The sequence below is a fragment of the Phalacrocorax carbo genome, unplaced genomic scaffold (genome assembly GCF_963921805.1).
Source record: "Phalacrocorax carbo unplaced genomic scaffold, bPhaCar2.1 SCAFFOLD_201, whole genome shotgun sequence".
In the NCBI taxonomy this organism is placed as follows: Eukaryota; Metazoa; Chordata; class Aves; order Suliformes; family Phalacrocoracidae; genus Phalacrocorax; species Phalacrocorax carbo.
In genome coordinates, this window is record NW_026990540.1 from 42,105 (window position 1) to 62,990 (window position 20,886).

A 20,886-nucleotide genomic window follows, 5' to 3' on the forward strand; every position below is an offset into this window, starting at 1 on the left:
CTCCCGAGGACATAAGGATTGGCCACCACAAAATGTCGCCAGGACTTCACAGGGACACCACACAATGTCCACCATGACACGAGGACTTGGCCACCCTGGGGACACCCTAAAATGCCCACCATGACATGAGGACTTGGCCACCCCGGGGACACCCTAAAACGCCCACCATGACACGAGGGTTGGCCACCACACAGTGTCCCCATGACACGAGGACTTGGCCACCACGGGGACACCCTAAAACGCCCACCATGACACGAGGACTTGGCCACCACGGGGACACCCTAAAACGCCCACCATGAAACGAGGGTTGGCCACCACACAATGCCCACCATGACATGAGGGTTGGCCACCCCGGGGCCACCCTAAAATGCCCACCATGACATGAGGGTTGGCCACCCCGGGGACACCCTAAAACGCCCACCATGACATGAGGACTGGCCACCACGGGGACACCACAAATGGTCCACCATGACACGAGGGTTGGCCACCACGGGGACACCCTAAAATGCCCACCATGACACGAGGGTTGGCCACCACGGGGACACCATGACACGAGGACTTGGCCACCCCGGGGACACCCTAAAACACCCACCATGACACAAGGGTTGGCCACCACACAGTGTCCCCATGACACGAGGACTTGGCCACCACGGGGACACCCTAAAATGCCCACCATGACACGAGGGTTGGCCACCACACAATGTCCACCATGACATGAGGGTTGGCCACCACGGGGCCACCCTAAAATGCCCACCATGACATGAGGGTTGGCCACCACGGGGACACCATAAAATGCCCACCATGACACAAGGGTTGGCCACCATGGGGACACTATGACATGAAGACTTGGCCACCACGGGGCCACCCTAAAACGCCCACCATGACATGAGGACTTGGCCACCCCAGGGCCACCCTAAAATGCCCACCATGACATGAGGACTGGCCACCACGGGGACACCACAGATGGTCCACCATGACATGAGGACTTGGCCACCACGGGGACACCCTAAAACGCCCACCATGACATGAGGGTTGGCCACCACACAGTGTCCACCATGACACGAGGACTTGGCCACCCCAAAATGCCCACCATGACACGAGGGTTGGCCACCACACAACGTCCACCATGACACGAGGACTTGGCCACCCCAGGGCCACCCTAAAACGCCCACCATGACACGAGGGTTGGCCACCACACAACACCCACCATGACACGAGGACTTGGCCACGATGGGGCCACCCTAAAACGCCCACCATGACACAAGGGTTGGCCACCACACAATGCCCACCATGACACGAGGGTTGGCCACCACGGGGCCACCCTAAAACGCCCACCATGACACGAGGGTTGGCCACCACACAACGCCCACCATGACACGAGGACTTGGCCACCCCGGGGCCACCATAAATGGTCGCCGTCACGCGCAGCCTTGGCCACCCCGGGGGACACGAGGCCGCCAACGGGTTTCGCGGGCGCGCGGCGACCTCGGGGACACCCTAAAACGCGGTGGGGGGGGTGGCCCCCTCCGGTGGGGGGTTGGGGCCACCACGTGGACACGCCGCCACCGCCGCCACCACCACCGCGGGGCCACCGAGGCCGGGGCGGCCGGGAGGGGGGATGGTGACGCGCCCCCCTCCCCGCCAGGGCCCCTGCTCACAATAAAATTATCGTTTGGGTTAATTAATTAGCCCGGATGCCGTGGGGGTGGGGGTGGGGTGGGGGGAGGGGGGAGGGGGTTGGCACCCGGACGTCTGTCGTGACCGTCACCCTTGTGGTTTGGGGTGTGGGGGGGGGGGTGGCGGACGGACAGACGGACGTTGGCGTGGGCGGAAGGGGGAGGAGTGGCAGCCCGGGCGCTTGGGTCCCCTGGGGGGTGGGGGGTGGGGGGTGGGGGGAGGGGGCGGGTGGGGGGTGGGGAAGGTGGCTTTGAGGGTATATTTTTGTCCCTCCCTTGTCACCTTCCATCCGTCCGTCTGTCCGTCCGCCCGCTGCTACGGTAGGGCTCCGCCTCTTCCTTCACCCCCGAAATTCGCCCAGCGCAAGGAAAATCCCCCCCCCCCCCCAATATCCCACCCACCACCACCACCCAGAGACCCCCACCCACCCACCCCAGGCCCCCTGGCAACTCCCCAAAGACCCCCCCCTCCAACAAGGGACCCCCCCCACCCACCTTAAGTCCCCTGTGGACCCCCTCAAAGACCCCACCTCAGAACCAGGGACCCCCCACCCACCTCAGACCCCACAAAGAGCCTCCTAAAGACCCCAACCCAGGACCCACTGCCCACCCCAAGCCCCCTGGTGACTCCCCAAACACCCCCCCCTTCAACAAGGGACACCCCCCGCCCCCCCAGGTCCCCTGTGGACCCCCTCAGGTCCCCTGTGGACCCCCTCAAAGACCCCACCTCAGAACCTCGGACCCCCCCAAGGAGCCTCCTAAAGACCCCAACCCAGGACCCACTGCCCACCCCAAGCCCCTTGGCAACTCCCCATAGACCCCACCACCTCCAACAAGGGACCCCCCCCACCCTTCTCAGGTCCCCTGTGGACCCCCCCAAAGACCTCACCTCAGACCCAGGGACCCCCTACCCACCTCGGACCCCCCAAGGAACCTCCTAAAGACCCCAACCCTGGGACCCACTGCCCACCCCAAGCCCCCTGAGAACACCCCAAAGACCCCCCCACCTCCAATAAGGGACCCCCCCACCCACCTTAAGTCCCCTGTGGACCCCCCAAAGACCCCCAACCCAGGGACCCAGCACCCACCTCAAGCCCCCTGAGAACACCCCAAAGACCCCCCCACCTCCAACAAGGGACACCCCCCCACCTTAAATCCCACAGAAACCTCCCAAAGACCCCACCTCAAACCAGGGACCCCCACCCACTCCCGGCCCCACCCCAGGAACCCCCCAAAGAACCCAATTCCACTCAGGAAACCCCCCCCACCTCAGGTGCCCTCTGGAACCCCCCAAAGACCCCCCTCAAACCCAGGGCCACCCCACCCATCTTAAGTCACCTGTGGACCCCCCCAAAGACCCCACCTCAGAACCAGGGACCCCCCCCACCTCACACCCCCCAAGGAACCTCCTGAAGACCCCGACCCAGGGACCCACTGCCCACCCCAAGCCCCCTGAGAACTCCCCAAAGACCCCCCCACCCACCTCAGGTCCCCTGTGGACCCTGCAAAGACCCCAACCCAGGGACCCACCACCCACCCCAAACCCCCCAGGAACCTCCTGAAGACCCCAACCCAGGGACCCAGCACCCACCCCAAACCCCCCAGGAACCTCCTAAAGACCCCAACCCAGGGACCCACACCCCACCCCACCCCCCTGGGATCTCCCAAAGACCCCCACCTCCACCCAGGGACCCCCCCACCCACCTCAGGTCCCCTGTGGACCCTGCAAAGACCCCAACCCAGGGACCCAGCACCCACCCCAAACCCCCCAGGAACCTCCTGAAGACCCCAGCCCAGGGACACACTGCCCACCCCAAACTCCCCAGGAACCTCCTGAAGACCCCAACCCAGGGACCCACCACCCACCCCACCCCCCTTGGGATCTCCCAACGATCCCACCTCCACCCACAGACCCCCCCACCCACCTTAAGTCCCCTGTGGACCCCCTGCCCCCTCAAACCCCCATCTCAGGGACCCCTCGTTCACCTCTAGTTCCTTAGGGAACCTCCCAAAGACCCCACCTCCCACCCAGGGACCCCCCACCCACCCCAAACCCCCCGGGAACCTCCTGAAGACCCCAACCCAGGGACCCACTGCCCACCCCAAACCCCCCAGGAACCTCCTGAAGACCCCAACCCAGGGACCCACCACCCAACCCAAACCCCCTGGGATCTCCCAAAGACCCCCACCTCCTCCCAGGGACCCCCCCACCCACCTCAGGTCCCCTGTGGACCCTGCAAAGACCCCAACCCAGGGACCCAGCACCCACCCCAAGCCCCCCAGGAACCTCCTGAAGACCCCAACCCAGGGACCCACCACCCACCCCACCCCCCTTGGGATCTCCCAACGATCCCACCTCCACCCACGGACCCCCCCACCCACCTTAAGTCCCCTGTGGACCCCCTGCCCTCTCAAACCCACATCTCAGGGACCCCTCGTTCACCTCTAGTTCCTTAGGGAACCTCCCAAAGACCCCACCTCCCACCCAGGGACCCCCCACCCACCCCAAACCCCCCGGGAACCTCCTGAAGACCCCAACCCAGGGACCCACTGCCCACCCCAAACCCCCCAGGAACCTCCTGAAGACCCCAACCCAGGGACCCACCACCCACCTTAAGCCCCCTGGGATCTCCCAAAGACCCCCACCTCCACCCAGGGACCCCCCCACCCACCTCAGGTTCCCTAGGGAACCTCCCAAAGACCCCAACCCAGGACCCACTGCCCACCCCAAGCCCCTTGGCAACTCCCCATAGACCCCACCACCTCCAACAAGGGACCCCCCCCACCCTTCTCAGGTCCCCTGTGGACCCCCCCAAAGACCTCACCTCAGACCCAGGGACCCCCCACCCACCTCGGACCCCCCCAAGGAGCCTCCTAAAGACCCCAACCCTGGGACCCACTGCCCACCCCAAGCCCCCTGAGAACACCCCAAAGACCCCCCCACCTCCAACAAGGGACACCCCCCCACCTTAAATCCCACAGAAACCTCCCAAAGACCCCACCTCAAACCAGGGACCCCCACCCACTCCCGGCCCCACCCCAGGAACCCCCCAAAGAACCCAATTCCACTCAGGAAACCCCCCCCACCTCAGGTGCCCTCTGGAACCCCCCAAAGACCCCCCTCAAACCCAGGGCCACCCCACCCATCTTAAGTCACCTGTGGACCCCCCCAAAGACCCCACCTCAGAACCAGGGACCCCCCCCACCTCACACCCCCCAAGGAACCTCCTGAAGACCCCGACCCAGGGACCCACTGCCCACCCCAAGCCCCCTGAGAACTCCCCAAAGACCCCCCCACCCACCTCAGGTCCCCTGTGGACCCTGCAAAGACCCCAACCCAGGGACCCACCACCCACCCCAAACCCCCCAGGAACCTCCTGAAGACCCCAACCCAGGGACCCAGCACCCACCCCAAACCCCCCAGGAACCTCCTAAAGACCCCAACCCAGGGACCCACACCCCACCCCACCCCCCTGGGATCTCCCAAAGACCCCCACCTCCACCCAGGGACCCCCCCACCCACCTCAGGCCCCCTGTGGACCCCGCAAAGACCCCAACCCAGGGACCCAGCACCCACCCCAAACCCCCCAGGAACCTCCTGAAGACCCCAACCCAGGGACCCACTGCCCACCCCAAACCCCCCAGGAACCTCCTGAAGACCCCAACCCAGGGACCCACCACCCACCCCACCCCCCTTGGGATCTCCCAACGATCCCACCTCCACCCAGGGACCCCCCCACCCACCTTAAGTCCCCTGTGGACCCCCTGCCCCCTCAAACCCCCATCTCAGGGACCCCTCGTTCACCTCTAGTTCCTTAGGGAACCTCCCAAAGACCCCACCTCCCACCCAGGGACCCCCCACCCACCCAACCCCCCCGGGAACCTCCTGAAGACCCCAACCCAGGGACCCACTGCCCACCCCAAACCCCCCAGGAACCTCCTGAAGACCCCAACCCAGGGACCCACCACCCAACCCAAACCCCCTGGGATCTCCCAAAGACCCCCACCTCCTCCCAGGGACCCCCCCACCCACCTCAGGTCCCCTGTGGACCCTGCAAAGACCCCAACCCAGGGACCCACCACCCACCCCACCCCCCTTGGGATCTCCCAAAGACCCATCTCCACCCAGGGACCCTCCCACCCACCTCAGGTTCCCTAGGGAACCTCCCAAAGACCCCAACCCAACCCGGGGACCCACCCCACTGAACCCTAGTAGATCCCAACCGCCGTTGGCCAACTCAACAGCACCCTAGAAGGTCCCGGCCGCCGTTCGCTGTCCCACCTCAAAGTCCAGCAGATCCCGGCCATGTCAGACCCGCCTTTCGCCATCAACCACCGCCTCTGCCTGGGGGTCTACGCGGCTGCCTTCGCTTTGGGGCTGCCCCTCAACGTGGCCGCCCTGGTGGCCTTGGGGACGGCGGCCCGACGCCGACGCCTGCTACCCGCCGACGTCCTGCTCCTCAACCTGACCGTTGCCGACCTGGCGTTGGTGGCCTCCTTGCCCATCCGCATGGCCGAAGCGGCATGGGAGTCCACCTGGAAGCTTCCACCGGCCCTCTGCCCGCTCTTCGTCTTCCTCTTCTTCACCAGCATCTACCTCACCACCCTCTCCCTCACCGCCCTCAGCGTTGACCGCTACCTCAGAGCCGCCTTCCCCGTCCAATACCGCCAGCGCCGACGGGCAACCTACGCCGCCGTGGCCTCCGCCAGCTTCTGGGTGGCCGCTTTGGCCCACTGTAGCGTGGTCTACGTGGCCCAACCCAACGCGGCGGTCAACGGCACGGCGTGTTACACCCGTTTCGCCGGTCCTCAGCTGACCACGCTCTTGCTTCTCCGCCTGGAGATCTTCCTGGTGCTCTTCTGCCTGCCCTTGGTCATCACCGCCTTCTGCTACGGCCGCTTGATCTGCATCGTCGTCTCTCTCCCCACCACAGCGCCGGGTAAAAGGCGCCGAGCGGTGGCCTTGGCGTCGGCCACCGCTGTGGCCTTCGTCCTTTGCTTCGCCCCTTTCAACGTCTCCCATGTGGTGGGGTACCTACGGCAGGAGAACCCACCTTGGAGAGCCTACGCCGTGCTCCTCACCACCCTCAGCGCTTGCCTCGACCCTCTCATCTTCTGCTTCTCCTCCGCCACCCTAAGACGGGGTCTCCAGCAGGTCTGGGACGCGGTGGGGCTCGGCCGGTTCTGCGCCGGGTGCCGGGTGCCGGTGGGACGAAGCAAAGGTCCGCCTGAAGAGGCTGGATGTGGAGGATCTGGGACGTCTTCGCATCAAGTGGTGGATGATGCTGAGCCGGTGACGCCTTGGGGGCTTAAGACCTGAGAAAGGTCGATGTGGGACGTGGGTTTAGGGGGGTTGGGGGTGGTTGTGGGGTGCCTGGGTATCTGGGGACGGTCTTGGGTGAGAGAAGGAGGTGTTTGGTGGCCGGGACAAAGCAAAACTGGAACTTTGAGTCAAAAAAGGTTTTCTTGGGCTTCCTTGGGTGGAGTCAGTTGGGTTGAGATGGGTTGAGTTGGGGTCACCTGAGGGGTTGAGTTCAGTTGAGGCATTGGGTTGAGCTCGGTTGAGTTGGGTTCACCTGAGGGGTTGGGTTGAGCTCGGTTGAGTTGGGTTCACCTGAGGGGTTGGGTTGAGCTCGGTTGAGTTGGGTTCACCTGAGGGGTTGAGTTGAGCTCAGTTGAGCTGGGTTCACCTGAGGGGTTGGGTTGAGCTCAGTTGAGTTGGGTTCACCTGAGGGGTTGGGTTGAGCTCAGCTGAGTTGGGTTCACCTGAGGGGTTGAGTTGAGCTCAGTTGAGCTGGGTTCACCTGAGGGGTTGGGTTGAGCTCAGCTGAGTTGGGTTCACCTGAGGGGTTGAGTTGAGCTCAGCTGAGTTGGGTTCACCTGAGGGGTTGGGTTGAGCTCAGCTGAGATGGGTTCACCTGAGGGGTTGGGTTGAGCTCAGCTGAGTTGGGTTCACCTGAGGGGTTGAGTTGAGCTCAGCTGAGTTGGGTTCACCTGAGGGGTTGGGTTGAGCTCAGCTGAGATGGGTTCACCTGAGGGGTTGGGTTGAGCTCAGTTGAGTTGGGTTCACCTGGGGGGCTGAGTTGAGCTTGGTTGAGTTGGGGCCAAGGCATTGGGTCGAGCTGGGTTCAACTGAGGCCTTGGGTCAAGTTAAGCTGGGTTCAGCTGAGACCATTTGTTGAGCTGGGTTCAGCTGAGGCGTCAGGTTGAGCTGGGTTCATCTGAGATCTTGGGTTGAGCTGGGTTCATCTGAGATCTTGGGTTGAGCTGGGTTTATCTGAGATCTTGGATTGAGCTGGGTTCAAATGACACGTTGGGTCAAGTTCAGTTGGGTTCAGCTGAGGCATTGGGTTGAGCTGGGTTTATCTGAGAGCTTGGGTTGATCTGGGTTCAAGTAAGATATTGGGTTGAGTTGGGGGTCTGCTGAGGCTTCACGTTAAGCTGGGTTCAGCTGAGGCATCGGGCTGAGCCGGGTTCAAAGGAGACCTTGGGCTGAGCCGGGTTCAAAGGAGACGTTGGATCGAGCTGGGGTCTTCTGAGACATCGGGTTGACTTGGGTTGAGTTGCTGCTCCATCCCTGCCCCTCCCCATCATCCCCCACCCCCAGATTTGAGCTCATGGGCAGCAGCCAATGGGTGTGGTGTTCTTCTGGCTGCCTTCCAGGAGAGCCAATGGGGTGAAAGTTTGGGGGGGGGGGGGGAGGGAGGGGCCCGGACGCCTGGGTTTTGTCCTGGATCCGGAGCCAAGTAGGTGAACGTAGAGGGATGAGGGTGGGAATCCGGACTCTTGGGGCTTCTCCAAGATCTGGGAGAACCAATCGGGTGAAAGAAGGTTACGGGGTGTGGGAAGCCGGGGCCGGGGCTCGCCTGCTCCCATAATGCCCCGGGGCTGAGCTGCTGCCCCTTCCCTGGTGCCCCTTGTCCCCGTTCCCAAGGCATCTGGGGGCCCCTGGGGAGGTGGGGGACAGACACACGGACACCTGGGTGCCTTGGGGAGGTGGGGGACAGACACACAGACACCTGGGTGCCTTGGGGAGGTGGGGGAGGGACACACGGACACCTGGGTGCCTTGGGGAGGTGGGGGAGGGACACACGGACACCTGGGTGCCTTGGGGAGGTGGGGGAGGGACACACGGACACCTGGGTGCCTTGGGGAGGTGGGGGAGGGACACACGGACACCTGGGTGCCTTGGGGAGGTGGGGGAGGGACACACGGACACCTGGGTCCCTTGGGGAGGTGGGGAGGGACACACGGACACCTGGGTGCCTTGGGGAGGTGGGGGAGGGACACACGGACACCTGGGTCCCTTGGGGAGGTGGGGGAGGGACACACGGACACCTGGGTGCCTTGGGGAGGTGGGGGAGGGACACACGGACACCTGGGTGCCTTGGGGAGGTGGGGGACAGACACACGGACACCTGGGTGCCTTGGGGAGGTGGGGGACAGACACACGGACACCTGGGTCCTTTGGGGAGGTGGGGGAGGGACACACGGACACCTGGGTGCCTTGGGGAGGTGGGGGAGGGACACACGGACACCTGGGTGCCTTGGGGAGGTGGGGGAGGGACACACGGACACCTGGGCCCCTTGGGGAGGTGGGGGAGGGACACACGGACACCTGGGTGCCTTGGGGAGGTGGGGGACAGACACACGGACACCTGGGTCGCTGGGGGAGATGGGGGAGGGACACACGGACACCTGGGTCGCTGGGGGAGGTGGGGGAGGGACACACGGACACCTGGGTCCTTGGGGAGGTGGGGGAGGGACACACGGACACCTGGGTCCCTTGGGGAGGTGGGGGAGGGACACACGGACACCTGGGTCCCTTGGGGAGGTGGGGGAGGGACACACGGACACCTGGGTCCCTCGGGAAGGAGGGGACGGACACACGGACACCTGGGTCCCTTGGGAGTTGGGGGACAGACACACGGACACCTGGGTCCCTTGGGGAGGTGGGGGAGGGACACACGGACACCTGGGTCCTTTGGGGAGGTGGGGGAGGGACACACGGACACCTGGGTCCCTTGGGAAGGTGGGGGAGGGACACACGGACACCTGGGTCCCTTGGGGAGGTGGGGGAGGGACACACGGACACCTGGGTCCCTGGGGGAGGTGGAGACGGACACACGGACACCTGGGTCCCTTGGGGAGGTGGGGGAGGGACACACGGACACCTGGGTGCCTTGGGGAGGTGGGGGACAGACACACGGACACCTGGGTCCCTCGGGAAGGAGGGGACGGACACACGGACACCTGGGTCCCTTGGGAGTTGGGGGACAGACACACGGACACCTGGGTCCCTTGGGGAGGTGGGGGAGGGACACACGGACACCTGGGTCCCTTGGGGAGGAGGGGGAGGGACACACGGACACCTGGGTCCCTTGGGGAGGTGGGGGAGGGACACACGGACACCTGGGTGCCTTGGGGAGGTGGGGGAGGGACACACGGACACCTGGGTCCCTTGGGGAGGTGGGGAGGGACACACGGACACCTGGGTCCCTTGGGGAGGTGGGGAGGGACACACAGACACCTGGGTGCCTTGGGGAGGTGGGGGAGGGACACACGGACACCTGGGTCCCTTGGGGAGGTGGGGACGGACACACGGACACCTGGGTCCCTTGGGGAGGTGGGGGAGGGACACACGGACACCTGGGTCCCTTGGGGAGGTGGGGGAGGGACACACGGACACCTGGGTCCCTTGGGGAGGTGGGGGAGGGACACACGGACACCTGGGTCCCTTGGGGAGGTGGGGGACAGACACACAGACACCTGGGTGCCTTGGGGAGGTGGGGAGGGACACACGGACACCTGGGTCCCTTGGGGAGGTGGGGACGGACACACGGACACCTGGGTGCCTTGGGGAGGTGGGGGACAGACACACGGACACCTGGGTCCCTTGGGGATGTGGGGACGGACACACGGACACCTGGGTGCCTTGGGGAGGTGGGGGAGGGACACACGGACACCTGGGTCCCTTGGGGAGGTGGGGACGGACACACGGACACCTGGGGCCCTGGGGGAGGTGGGGGAGGGACACACGGACACCTGGGTCCCTTGGGGAGGTGGGGGACAGACACACGGACACCTGGGTCCTTTGGGGAGGAGGGGGAGGGACACACGGACACCTGGGTCCCTTGGGGAGGTGGGGGAGGGACACACGGACACCTGGGTCCCTTGGGGAGGTGGGGGACAGACACACGGACACCTGGGTCCCTTGGGGAGGTGGGGGACAGACACACAGACACCTGGGTGCCTTGGGGAGGTGGGGGAGGGACACACGGACACCTGGGTCCCTTGGGGAGGTGGGGGAGGGACACACGGACACCTGGGTGCCTTGGGGAGGTGGGGGAGGGACACACGGACACCTGGGTGCCTTGGGGAGGTGGGGGAGGGACACACGGACACCTGGGTGCCTTGGGGAGGTGGGGGAGGGACACACGGACACCTGGGTGCCTTGGGGAGGTGGGGGAGGGACACACGGACACCTGGGTCCCTTGGGGAGGTGGGGAGGGACACACGGACACCTGGGTGCCTTGGGGAGGTGGGGGAGGGACACACGGACACCTGGGTCCCTTGGGGAGGTGGGGGAGGGACACACGGACACCTGGGTGCCTTGGGGAGGTGGGGGAGGGACACATGGACACCTGGGTCCCTTGGGGAGGTGGGGGAGGGACACACGGACACCTGGGTGCCTTGGGGAGGTGGGGGAGGGACACACGGACACCTGGGTCCCTTGGGGAGGTGGGGGAGGGACACACGGACACCTGGGGCCTTTGGGGAGGTGGGGGAGGGACACACGGACACCTGGGTCCTTTGGGGAGGTGGGGGAGGGACACACGGACACCTGGGTCCCTTGGGGAGGTGGGGAGGGACACACGGACACCTGGGTCCTTGGGGAGGTGGGGAGGGACACACGGACACCTGGGTCCTTGGGGAGGTGGGGGAGGGACACACGGACACCTGGGTCCCTTGGGGAGGTGGGGAGGGACACACGGACACCTGGGTCGCTGGGGGAGGTGGGGGAGGGACACACGGACACCTGGGTCCCTTGGGGAGATGGGGAGGGACACACGGACACCTGGGTCGCTGGGGGAGGTGGGGGAGGGACACACGGACACCTGGGTCCCTTGGGGAGGTGGGGAGGGACACACGGACACCTGGGTCGCTGGGGGAGGTGGGGGACGGACACACGGACACCTGGGTCCCTTGGGGAGGTGGGGGAGGGACACACGGACACCTGGGGCCCCTGGGGAGGTGGGGGACAGACACACGGACACCTGGGTCCCTTGGGGAGGTGGGGGAGGGACACACGGACACCTGGGTGCCTTGGGGAGGTGGGGGACGGACACACGGACACCTGGGGCCCTGGGGGAGGTGGGGAGGGACACACGGACACCTGGGTGCCTTGGGGAGGTGGGGGAGGGACACACGGACACCTGGGTCCCTTGGGGAGGTGGGGGAGGGACACACAGACACCTGGGTGCCTTGGGGAGGTGGGGGAGGGACACACGGACACCTGGGTCCCTTGGGGAGGTGGGGGAGGGACACACAGACACCTGGGTGCCTTGGGGAGGTGGGGGAGGGACACACGGACACCTGGGTGCCTTGGGGAGGTGGGGGAGGGACACACGGACACCTGGGTCCCTTGGGGAGGTGGGGGACAGACACATGGACACCTGGGTGCCTTGGGGAGGTGGGGGACAGACACACAGACACCTGGGTGCCTTGGGGAGGTGGGGGAGGGACACACGGACACCTGGGTCCCTTGGGGAGGTGGGGACGGACACACGGACACCTGGGTCCTTTGGGGAGGTGGGGGACAGACACATGGACACCTGGGTGCCTTGGGGAGGTGGGGGACAGACACACGGACACCTGGGTCCTTGGGGAGGTGGGGACGGACACACGGACACCTGGGTGCCTTGGGGAGGAGAGGATGGACACACGGACACCTGGGTCCTTGGGAGTTGGGGGACAGACACACGGACGCCTGGGACCCTTGGGAAGGGGGTGGGGGAGGGGCGCCCGGCCTCCTGGGTCCCCTCGGGAAGGATAAACATCTCCCAGCTGGATGCTAAAAATAGCTCTGGGTTGAGGGTGGGGGAGGGGGGAGGTCATCAGGGTCAGGAGCTCCTCCCCGGCCCCTCCCCCCCCCCCACCCCTCCCCCTCCAGGGCCAACGGGGGCACCCAGGCGTGCGGGTGGTCGCCCCACCCCCCATCCCCCCCACCCCCACCCCACTGTGACGGAGAGGGGCGCCCAGCGCTGGGGTCCCTGGGTGGGGGGTGGGGGGAGGGGTGGGGGGAGGGGTGGGGGGAGGGGTGGGGGAGGACGCCCGGGTCCCCTGCGGACGTGTGCCCGTGAACGTGGCTTTTGGCTGCGGTCAGGAAATATCAAACTTCCTCAACATCATCAAAGCCACTTCCCCCCACCCCCACCCCAACCCCCCCCACCCCCCCCACCCCCCCCTCCTCTTCCTCCCCCAGGGCACCCAAAAATGGGGGGGGGGGGGGGGCACCCAGGCATCCGGGGGGGGACCCAGGCAGCTGGGATTCCCCCAATCCTGCTCCCCTGCCGTGACCCACACCCCCACCCCCAACCGCATTTTGGGGGGGGGGGGGGGGGGGGGATGACCCAAACCTCTAGGTGACACCCCCCCACCCCACCCCACCCCTCCCCCCACCCCACCCCACCCCTCCCCCCACCCCAGACACTCCCTAACCAGGGGACCCAGGCGTTCGGGCCACCCAACATCCAGCTGGGATAACATGGTATGTATGGGGGACTGGGGGGGACTGGGGGGGACTGGGGGGTCCTGGGGGGGGGGAAGGATGTGGGACCCCTCCCAGGTTATTAGGCCCTTTGGGGGATAGGGGGTGGGGGTCCCCTCTGGGATTTTGGGGGGGGTGGGGGGGTGTATGGTGGAGTTGGGGCTGCCCCAGCACTTGGGGTCCCCTATGGGGGGGGGGGGGGAGGGGGGTTATACTGGGAGGAACTGGGGTGGTGTCGTGGAGGGGGGGGGTGGGGGGGCTGCCCCACATCTGGGTGTGGGGTGTGTGTGTGTCCCCCCCCCTCCCCAAACACCCTGGGTGGGTGTGAATGTATCTCCGGGCATTGAACCCCACCCCCCCCCCAAGGGACCCAGGCGTCTGGAGGGTCCCATTCCCGACCCCCACCCCACCCCCCCCAAAAAAATCCCCCCCCCCCAGGGACCCAGACATCCGGGCACCCAGACATCCGCCCCTCCCCAACCCCCCTGGCAGGAAACAAGCCAAGGGTGGCACCACCCACCCGGATGCCTGGGTCCACTTTGGAAGTGGGTGGCAGCGGTGGAGAGCCCGGACGTCTGGGTCCCCTCTGGAGCAAGGTGAAGCCCACCCCCCCCTCACCCAACCCCACCCAACCCCACCCCACCCCTCCCGGATGCCTGGGTCCTCCTGGGGGGGGTGGGTTGGGGTAGGGCGAGGACCACCCAGATGCCCGGGTTTTCTCATGTCCCCCTTCTTGGTCCATTGGTTGGATCAGGAGAAGCCTCCTGAGATACTCGGGGTCCCCCTGAGATACTTGGGGTCCCCCTGGGACACTTGGGGTCCCCCTGAGACACTTGGGGTCCCCCTGGGACACTTGGGGTCCCCCTGAGACACTTGGGGACCTCCTGGGACACTTGGGGTGCTCCTGGGACACTCAGGATCCTCCTGAGATCCTGGGATTCTCCTGAGATACTTGGGGACCTCCTGAGATACTTGGGGTCCCCCTGGGACACTTGGGGTGCTCCTGGGACACTTGGGATCCTCCTGAGACACTTGGGGAGCTCCTGGGACACTTGGGGTCCCCCTGAGACACTTGGGGAGCTCCTGGGACACTCAGGATCCTCCTGAGATCCTGGGATTCTCCTGAGATACTTGGGGACCTCCTGAGATACTTGGGGTCCCCCTGGGACACTTGGGGTGCTCCTGGGACACTTGGGATCCTCCTGAGACACTTGGGGAGCTCCTGGGACACTTGGGGTCCCCCTGAGATACGTGGGGTCCCCCTGGGACACTTGGGGACCTCCTGAGATCCTGGGATTCTCCTGAGATACTCGGGGTCCCCCTGGGACACTTGGGGTCCCCCGGGACACTTGGGGTGCTCCTGGGACACTCGGGATCCTCCTGAGATACTCGGGGTCCTCCTGAGATACTCACGGTCCCCTTGGGACACTTGGGGTCCCCTGGGACACTTGGGGTGCTCCTGAGATAGCTGGGGACCTTCTGAGATACTTGGGGACCTCCTGAGACACTTGGGGTGCTCTTGGGATACTTTGGGTCCTCCTGAGACACTTGGGGTCCTCCTGAGATAGTTGGGGTGCTCCTGGGACACTCGGGATCCTCCCGAGATACTTTGGTTCCCCCTGAGACACTTGGGGACCTCCTGAGATACTTGGGGACCTCCTGAGATACTTGGGGTCCTCCTGGGATACTTGGGGACCTTCTGAGACACTTGGGGTGCTCCTGGGACACTTGGGATCCTCCTGAGACACTTGGGGACCTCCTGAGACACTTGGGGACCTCCTGAGATACTTGGGGTCCTCCTGGGATACTTGGGGACCTTCTGAGACACTTGGGGTGCTCCTGGGACACTTGGGATCCTCCTGAGACACTTGGGGACCTCCTGAGACACTTGGGGACCTCCTGAGATACTTGGGGTCCTCCTGGGATACTTGGGGACCTTCTGAGATACTTGGGATCCTCCTGGGATACTTGGGGACCTTCTGAGACACTTGGGGTGCTCCTGGGACACTTGGGATCCTCCTGAGACACTTGGGGAGCTCCTGGGACACTTGGGATCCTCCTGAGACACTTGGGGAGCTCCTGGGACACTTGGGGTCCTCATGAGACACTTGGGGTGCTCCTGAGATACCTGGGTTCCTCCCCGCACAGGACCCCCAGCACCCACTCGGGTCCTCCCGGCCCCACCCAACCCAACCTTCTTCTGGGTCCGTGTGTCTCCCCAGGGTTGGCCTCCAACCATGTTCATCCTCGCCATCTACATCCTGACCTTCACCGTGGGCTTCCCGGCCAACATCTTCACCTTCGCCACCCTCTTGGGCAAAGCCCGTCGGCGCGTCTCCTCCTCCGACATCCTCCTCCTCAACCTGACGGCTGCCGACCTCCTCCTCCTCCTCTTCCTCCCCTTCAAGATGGTCGAAGCAGCCGCCGGCATGTCCTGGCCGTTACCGGTTGTCCTCTGCCCGGTGGCCAATTTCTGCTTCTTCTCCAGCATCTACCTCAGCAGCCTCTTCTTGGCGGCCCTCAGCGTCGAGCGGTATCTTGGCGTCGTCTTCCCCCTCCACTACAAAGACCGGAGAAGACCGGGGCGGGCGATGGCCGCCAGCGTTGTCCTCTGGCTCTTGGCCTGTTCCCATTGCTCCATCGTCTTCGTGTCCCAGTATCACGGCGGTAGGAACCAGACGGTGAACAACAGGTCCGTGGCCAACAGCTCTGATGGCTCCACGGTCAACGGGTTCAAGCTCGGGGGCTCCAAGATGCCCAACCTTGAGGGGTTTGACCCCAACGACTTGATCATCACCAGCCCTGATGGTTTAAACTCCAACGGCTTCAGCGTCTCCAACCCTGGATACTCCATCAACGACGGCTTCAACCACACCCGCTCTAAGATCTCCACCGCCGATGGCTTCAACCCCGGCGTCTTCAAGGTCTCCACTCCGAATGACTCCATCACTGATGGCTTCGACTCCCGAGGCTCTGGGATCCTCATCCGCGACGTCATCAATCCCAAAGCCTTCAAGATCTCCAACCCCAATGACTCAAAACACAATGGCTTCGTCCCCCGTGACTCCAAGACGACCAACGGCGCCATCTCCGCCCATGGCGGCTCCAGGATCTCCTCCAATCCCAGCAGCCCCAAGACCTCCAACCGCCACATCCCCGCCCACAAAATCTCCGCCCTCCACGGCGCCAACATCCGGGACGTCTCCGGCCCCACCGTCGTCCCCCGGACCTCCAACACCCCCAGTTCATCTGCTCCCAGCACCCAAGGTAGCTCCTCCGACATCTACAGGTGCTACGATGACTTCTCTAGCGAACAGCTGAGCTTCGTCCTCCCGCTACGCCTGGAGCTCTTCCTCATCCTCTTCCTCCTACCCTTCGCCGTCACCATCTTCTGCTACACCAACTTCGTGCGGGCCCTCCTCGCCCGCCCGAACATCCCCTTGGAGAAGAAACAACGGGCCGTGGGCTTGGCCGTGGCCACCATGATCAACTTTGGGGTTTGCTTCGCTCCCTACAACATCTCGCACGTGGTGGGTTTCGTGAAGAAGCAGAGCCCCGATTGGAGGGTCTACGTTTTGCTTCTCACCAGCCTCAACGCGGCTCTTGACCCCGTCATCTTCTACTTCTCGTCCACGGCGGTGCAGAGGGCCATGGCTGGGGTGGTGGTGGCCGTGCGGGAGAAGCTACGGGTCGTGGTGGGCTCGTGTTATGGGGCGTGGCCTCCCACGACCTCCCGGGACGAGTCCGAGGGTTCGTTGACATGAAGCTTCTGGGGTGGGGTGGGTGAAGGACGTCACCGCGGTGGGTGGGTGGGGTTTGGGGGGGCGGTTTGATTGGGTGGGAGCAAGGTGGTGGGGTTGGATTTGGGGCGGGGAGGTCTGAAGGGCGTTGGCCAATGGAGAGGTTCCTAACGGGCCGAGGTCATGGTCAACTTGGCCCCAGAGCGTCAACCAACACTGGGTCACGGGAACATCTCCGAAGTCTGTGGGGCCGTGGAGAACTTTGACCCGTGGTTTGGGGTGATGACATCAGCCACGGCGTCATGGCGTCATCACCAACGTCGGCGTGGCCATGGACAACCTGGACCCATAGTTTGATGTTTATGGTCTCTATAGGTCCCCATGGGGCCAAAGGTGGCATGAGGCCAAGGGCTCCGGGGGTCTAAAGGCCTCCGTGGGTCCGAGGCCTCTGTGGGTCCAAAGGCCTCCATGGGTCTAAAGGCCTCCGTGGGTCCAAAGGCTGCTGGGGGTCCAAAGGCCTCCGTGGGTCCAAAGGCCGCTGGGGTCCAAAGGCCTCCGTGGGTCCAAAGGCCTCCGTGGGTCCAAAGGCCGCTGGGGTCCAAAGGCCGCCGGGGGTCCAAAGGCCGCTGGGGTCCAAAGGCCGCCGGGGGTCCAAAGGCCGCCGGGGGTCCAAGGGTCTACAGTCTCCCCAGGGCCACGTGGCCTCCTTGAGCTCTGACCTCTGCGTGTTGAGCACCTCCATGGGTCAACAGCTTCTGGGTTGGTGGCCTCTGTGGGTCGGTGGCCTCCGTAGAGCCAAGGTCTGCGTTGGTTGGTGGCCTCCATGGCTCAATGTCCTCCATTGGTGAACGTTCTCCATGAGGCTGTGGCCTCCATGGGTCGGTGGCCTCCATGAAGCCACGGCCTCTGTAGAGCCAAGGTCTGTGTTGGTTGGTGGCCTCCATGGCTTGATGTCCTCCATGGGTCAATGGCCTCCATGAAGCCATGGCCTCCATGGGGTGGCGGCCTCCATGGGGCCGTGCCCTCCATGGGGTGGTGGCCTCCATGGGTCAACGGCCTCCATGAAGCCATGGCCTCCATGGGGCGGTGGCCTCCACAGAGCCAAGATCTGTGTTGGTTAGTGGCCTCCATGGGTCAACGGCCTCCATGAAGCCATGGCCTCCATGGGGCAGTGCCCTCCATGGGGTGGTGGCCTCCATAGGTCAACGGCCTCCATGAAGCCATGGCCTCCATGGGGCAGTGCCCTCCATGGGGTGGTGGCCTCCACAGAGCCAAGTTCTGTGTTGGTTGGTGGCCTCCATAGGTCAACGGCCTCCATGAAGCCATGGCCTCCATGGGGCAGTGCCCTCCATGGGGCAGTGGCCTCCAATGGGGTGGTGGCCTCCAATGGGGTCGTTCCCCCCTCCCACCCCACTGTTCCCCCCTGCCCCAAACATGAGCTATTTATTCAAGCCTGTGGTTGGTGTCGATGTGGGGGGAGATCCTGGGTCCCAGGGTGGGGGTGGGGGGCGCCCTGGGGTCCCGCAGGAGGGTGGTGGGGGCACCCCTGGGTCCCCGGGTGGGGGTGGGGGGCACCCCGGTGTCCCGTGGGGGGGGTGGGTGGTGGAACCCCTGGGTCCCTGGGTGGGGGGCACCCTGGGGTCCCGCAGGAGGGTGGTGGGGGCACCCCTGGGTCGCTGGGGGAGGGACACCCTGGGGTCCTGGGAAGGGTGGTGGGGCACCCCTGGGGTCCCAGGGTGGGGGTGGGGGAGCACCCCGGGGGTCCCAGGGTGGGGGTGGGGGGAGCACCCCGGGGTCCCAGGGTGGGGGTGGGGGGAGCACCCCGGGGTCGCCGGCTGTGTGTGTGTGGGGTGTCCCCCGGTGTCCCTGGGTGGGGGGTGTGTGTGTGTGGGGGGGCACCCCTGGGGGGGGGGGGGGGGGGGGGGCTGGGCTCCCCCGGACCCCCGGGGTCCCCTCCCCCAACGGGAGTCTGGCGCCATCTGGTGGCCGGTGGGCGTTACGGCACCCACCAGTGGGTGCACCCCACCCCCCACCCGGACCCCTGGGTCCCGTGCTTGAACCCCACCCCCCCACTCCCCCCCCCCCATTTCCCCCCCTCCCCCCCCCCCCCGCCCAAGGGGATCCAAGAGTCCGGGCTCGTTTGGGGGTAGGTCCCGTATGCAAATGAGTATGCAAATGAGGATGCAAATGAGTATGTAAATGAGCCCGGGCGATGGGGGAAGGTGCCGCAACCCCACCCGGGTGCCGGGGTCCCCCCAGGCCTCCCCCTCCCCCCCCCCTTGGGGGGGGGAATTTGGGGTGTCCCTGGGGGCCTTGTGGTAATTAAGGGAAATTAATTAATTAATGGAGGCGGGCGTTAATTAGTCCCCATCGGCGTTAAAAAAAAGAAAAAAAAAGGTTAAAAAATGGTAATTTTAGGACGGAACTAAAAATAAAAAGGGGGGGGGAGGGGAAAAATTGAAATTGAACGAAAAATAACAAAAAAATCCCTGATAAATAGATAAATATGAAAATAAATAGGGAATTAATTAACGAGGTGTAACGACTGCGCAGGAGCGACCGCGCCTAGTTAACGACGCGATGATTAATTACCCTCATTACCCTAATCATTAGCCTGAGAAATTTACGGTCCAAAAAAACCCCGAAATCCGAACGATAATTGCGCCTGATTCCTGCCTAAACTTAGCCTAATTATTATTTAATCGAGCAGAGGCGTTAATTGCACCTCATTAGCGTTAAAGCAGGGATTAAAAATGTGGGATTTAAGGTAAACGTAATTACGCTGAATTCATACGTTGGTTACACCCAAGTAGGTTCTAATTTTAATTTAAACCAGCACGGGCGTTAATTACGCCCAATTAATCCTAAACTAATGATTAAAAATGTGGAATTTGAGATAAATAAATCTCAAATACTAATTAGGCTTAGCTTTACAGTTAAGGCAAACGGTTAGGCTTAGGTTTAGGCTTATTTTTGGCGGTTGGGGATAATGGTTAGGGTTTAATCCAGCGCTTTGCGTAGGGCCTATGGCTGGAGTTAGGGTGCGGGTCGGGTTTAGGGGTTAGGCTTAGCATTAGGCTCATGTGAAGCCTTAGCTACGGTCGAGTTTATGGGCTGCGTTTAGAGATGGGTTTACAATTAGGCTTAGGTTTGGGGTTAGAGCGAGCGGTGGTTTCACAGGGCTGTGGTTGCGGGTTATGGTCAGGGTTTATGTCAGCGCTTAGTATTGGAGACGGGCTTAGGGTTTGGGTCAGGCCTTAGGGTAAGAGTTAGGGCTAGGCTAAAGGTTTGGATTAGCCCTTAGGATAGGAGTTAGGGCTAGGTTTAAGGTTTGGATTAGCCCTTAGGATAGGAGTTAGGGCTAGGTTTACAGTTTGGATTAGCCCTTAGGATAGGAGTTAGGGCTAGGCTTATGGTTTGGATTAGCCCTTAGGGTAGGAGTTAGGGCTAGGCTTATGGTTTGGATTAGCCCTTAGGCTAGGAGTTAGGGCTAGGCTAAAGGTTTGGATTAGCCCTTAGGCTAGGAGTTAGGGCTACGCTTAAAATTTGGATTAGCCCTTAGGATAGGAGTTAGGGCTAGGCTTACGGTTTGGATTAGCCCTTAGGCTAGGAGTTAGGGCTAGGCTAAAGGTTTGGATTAGCCCTTAGGCTAGGAGTTAGGGCTACGCTTAAAATTTGGATTAGCCCTTAGGATAGGAGT

The 20,886-nt window shown here is 63.9% G+C and overlaps 3 protein-coding genes and 1 long non-coding RNA gene across 12 annotated transcripts in view; 3 read left to right on the forward strand and 1 right to left on the reverse strand.

Moving 5' to 3' along the window:
* ATP4A (ATPase H+/K+ transporting subunit alpha) overlaps nt 1–1,999 on the reverse strand; it is a 40,236-nt gene extending 38,237 nt beyond the window's left edge. Inside the window, exon 1 of the mRNA XM_064440593.1 lies at nt 1,960–1,999. The gene's annotated coding sequence lies outside the window, so the exon portion shown is untranslated. The remainder of the gene's footprint in view (nt 1–1,959) is intronic.
* Nucleotides 24–1,411, forward strand: LOC135311469 (uncharacterized). 8 transcript variants are annotated; one of them, XR_010371091.1, is made up of 5 exons: nt 24–341; nt 433–479; nt 604–685; nt 766–812; nt 938–1,411. It is a non-coding gene; the product is annotated as an uncharacterized LOC135311469 (long non-coding RNA). The 8 variants fall into 8 exon arrangements; XR_010371089.1 differs by having other exon boundaries at nt 24–306; XR_010371095.1 differs by having other exon boundaries at nt 24–306; nt 433–461; nt 621–720.
* Nucleotides 2,000–5,829: 3,830 nt separating the features above from the next.
* Nucleotides 5,830–7,018, forward strand: LOC135311465 (free fatty acid receptor 3-like). The gene has a single exon (XM_064440589.1). It carries the CDS (start codon nt 5,983–5,985, stop codon nt 6,994–6,996), a length of 1,014 nt encoding a protein of 337 aa, XP_064296659.1. The 5' UTR covers nt 5,830–5,982; the 3' UTR covers nt 6,997–7,018.
* Nucleotides 7,019–13,360: 6,342 nt separating this feature from the next.
* On the forward strand, nt 13,361–17,245 carry LOC135311470 (free fatty acid receptor 3-like). Of its 2 annotated transcripts, none has more exons than XM_064440598.1 (2): nt 13,361–13,446; nt 15,669–17,245. In XM_064440598.1, the coding sequence occupies exons 1-2, from the start codon at nt 13,444–13,446 to the stop codon at nt 17,208–17,210; spliced, it is 1,545 nt and encodes a 514-aa protein (XP_064296668.1). In that variant the 5' UTR covers nt 13,361–13,443; the 3' UTR covers nt 17,211–17,245. The 2 variants fall into 2 exon arrangements, with proteins under 2 accessions (XP_064296668.1, XP_064296666.1); XM_064440596.1 differs by lacking the exon at nt 13,361–13,446 and adding an exon at nt 13,946–14,042.
* The last annotated feature ends 3,641 nt before the right edge of the window (nt 17,246–20,886 follow it).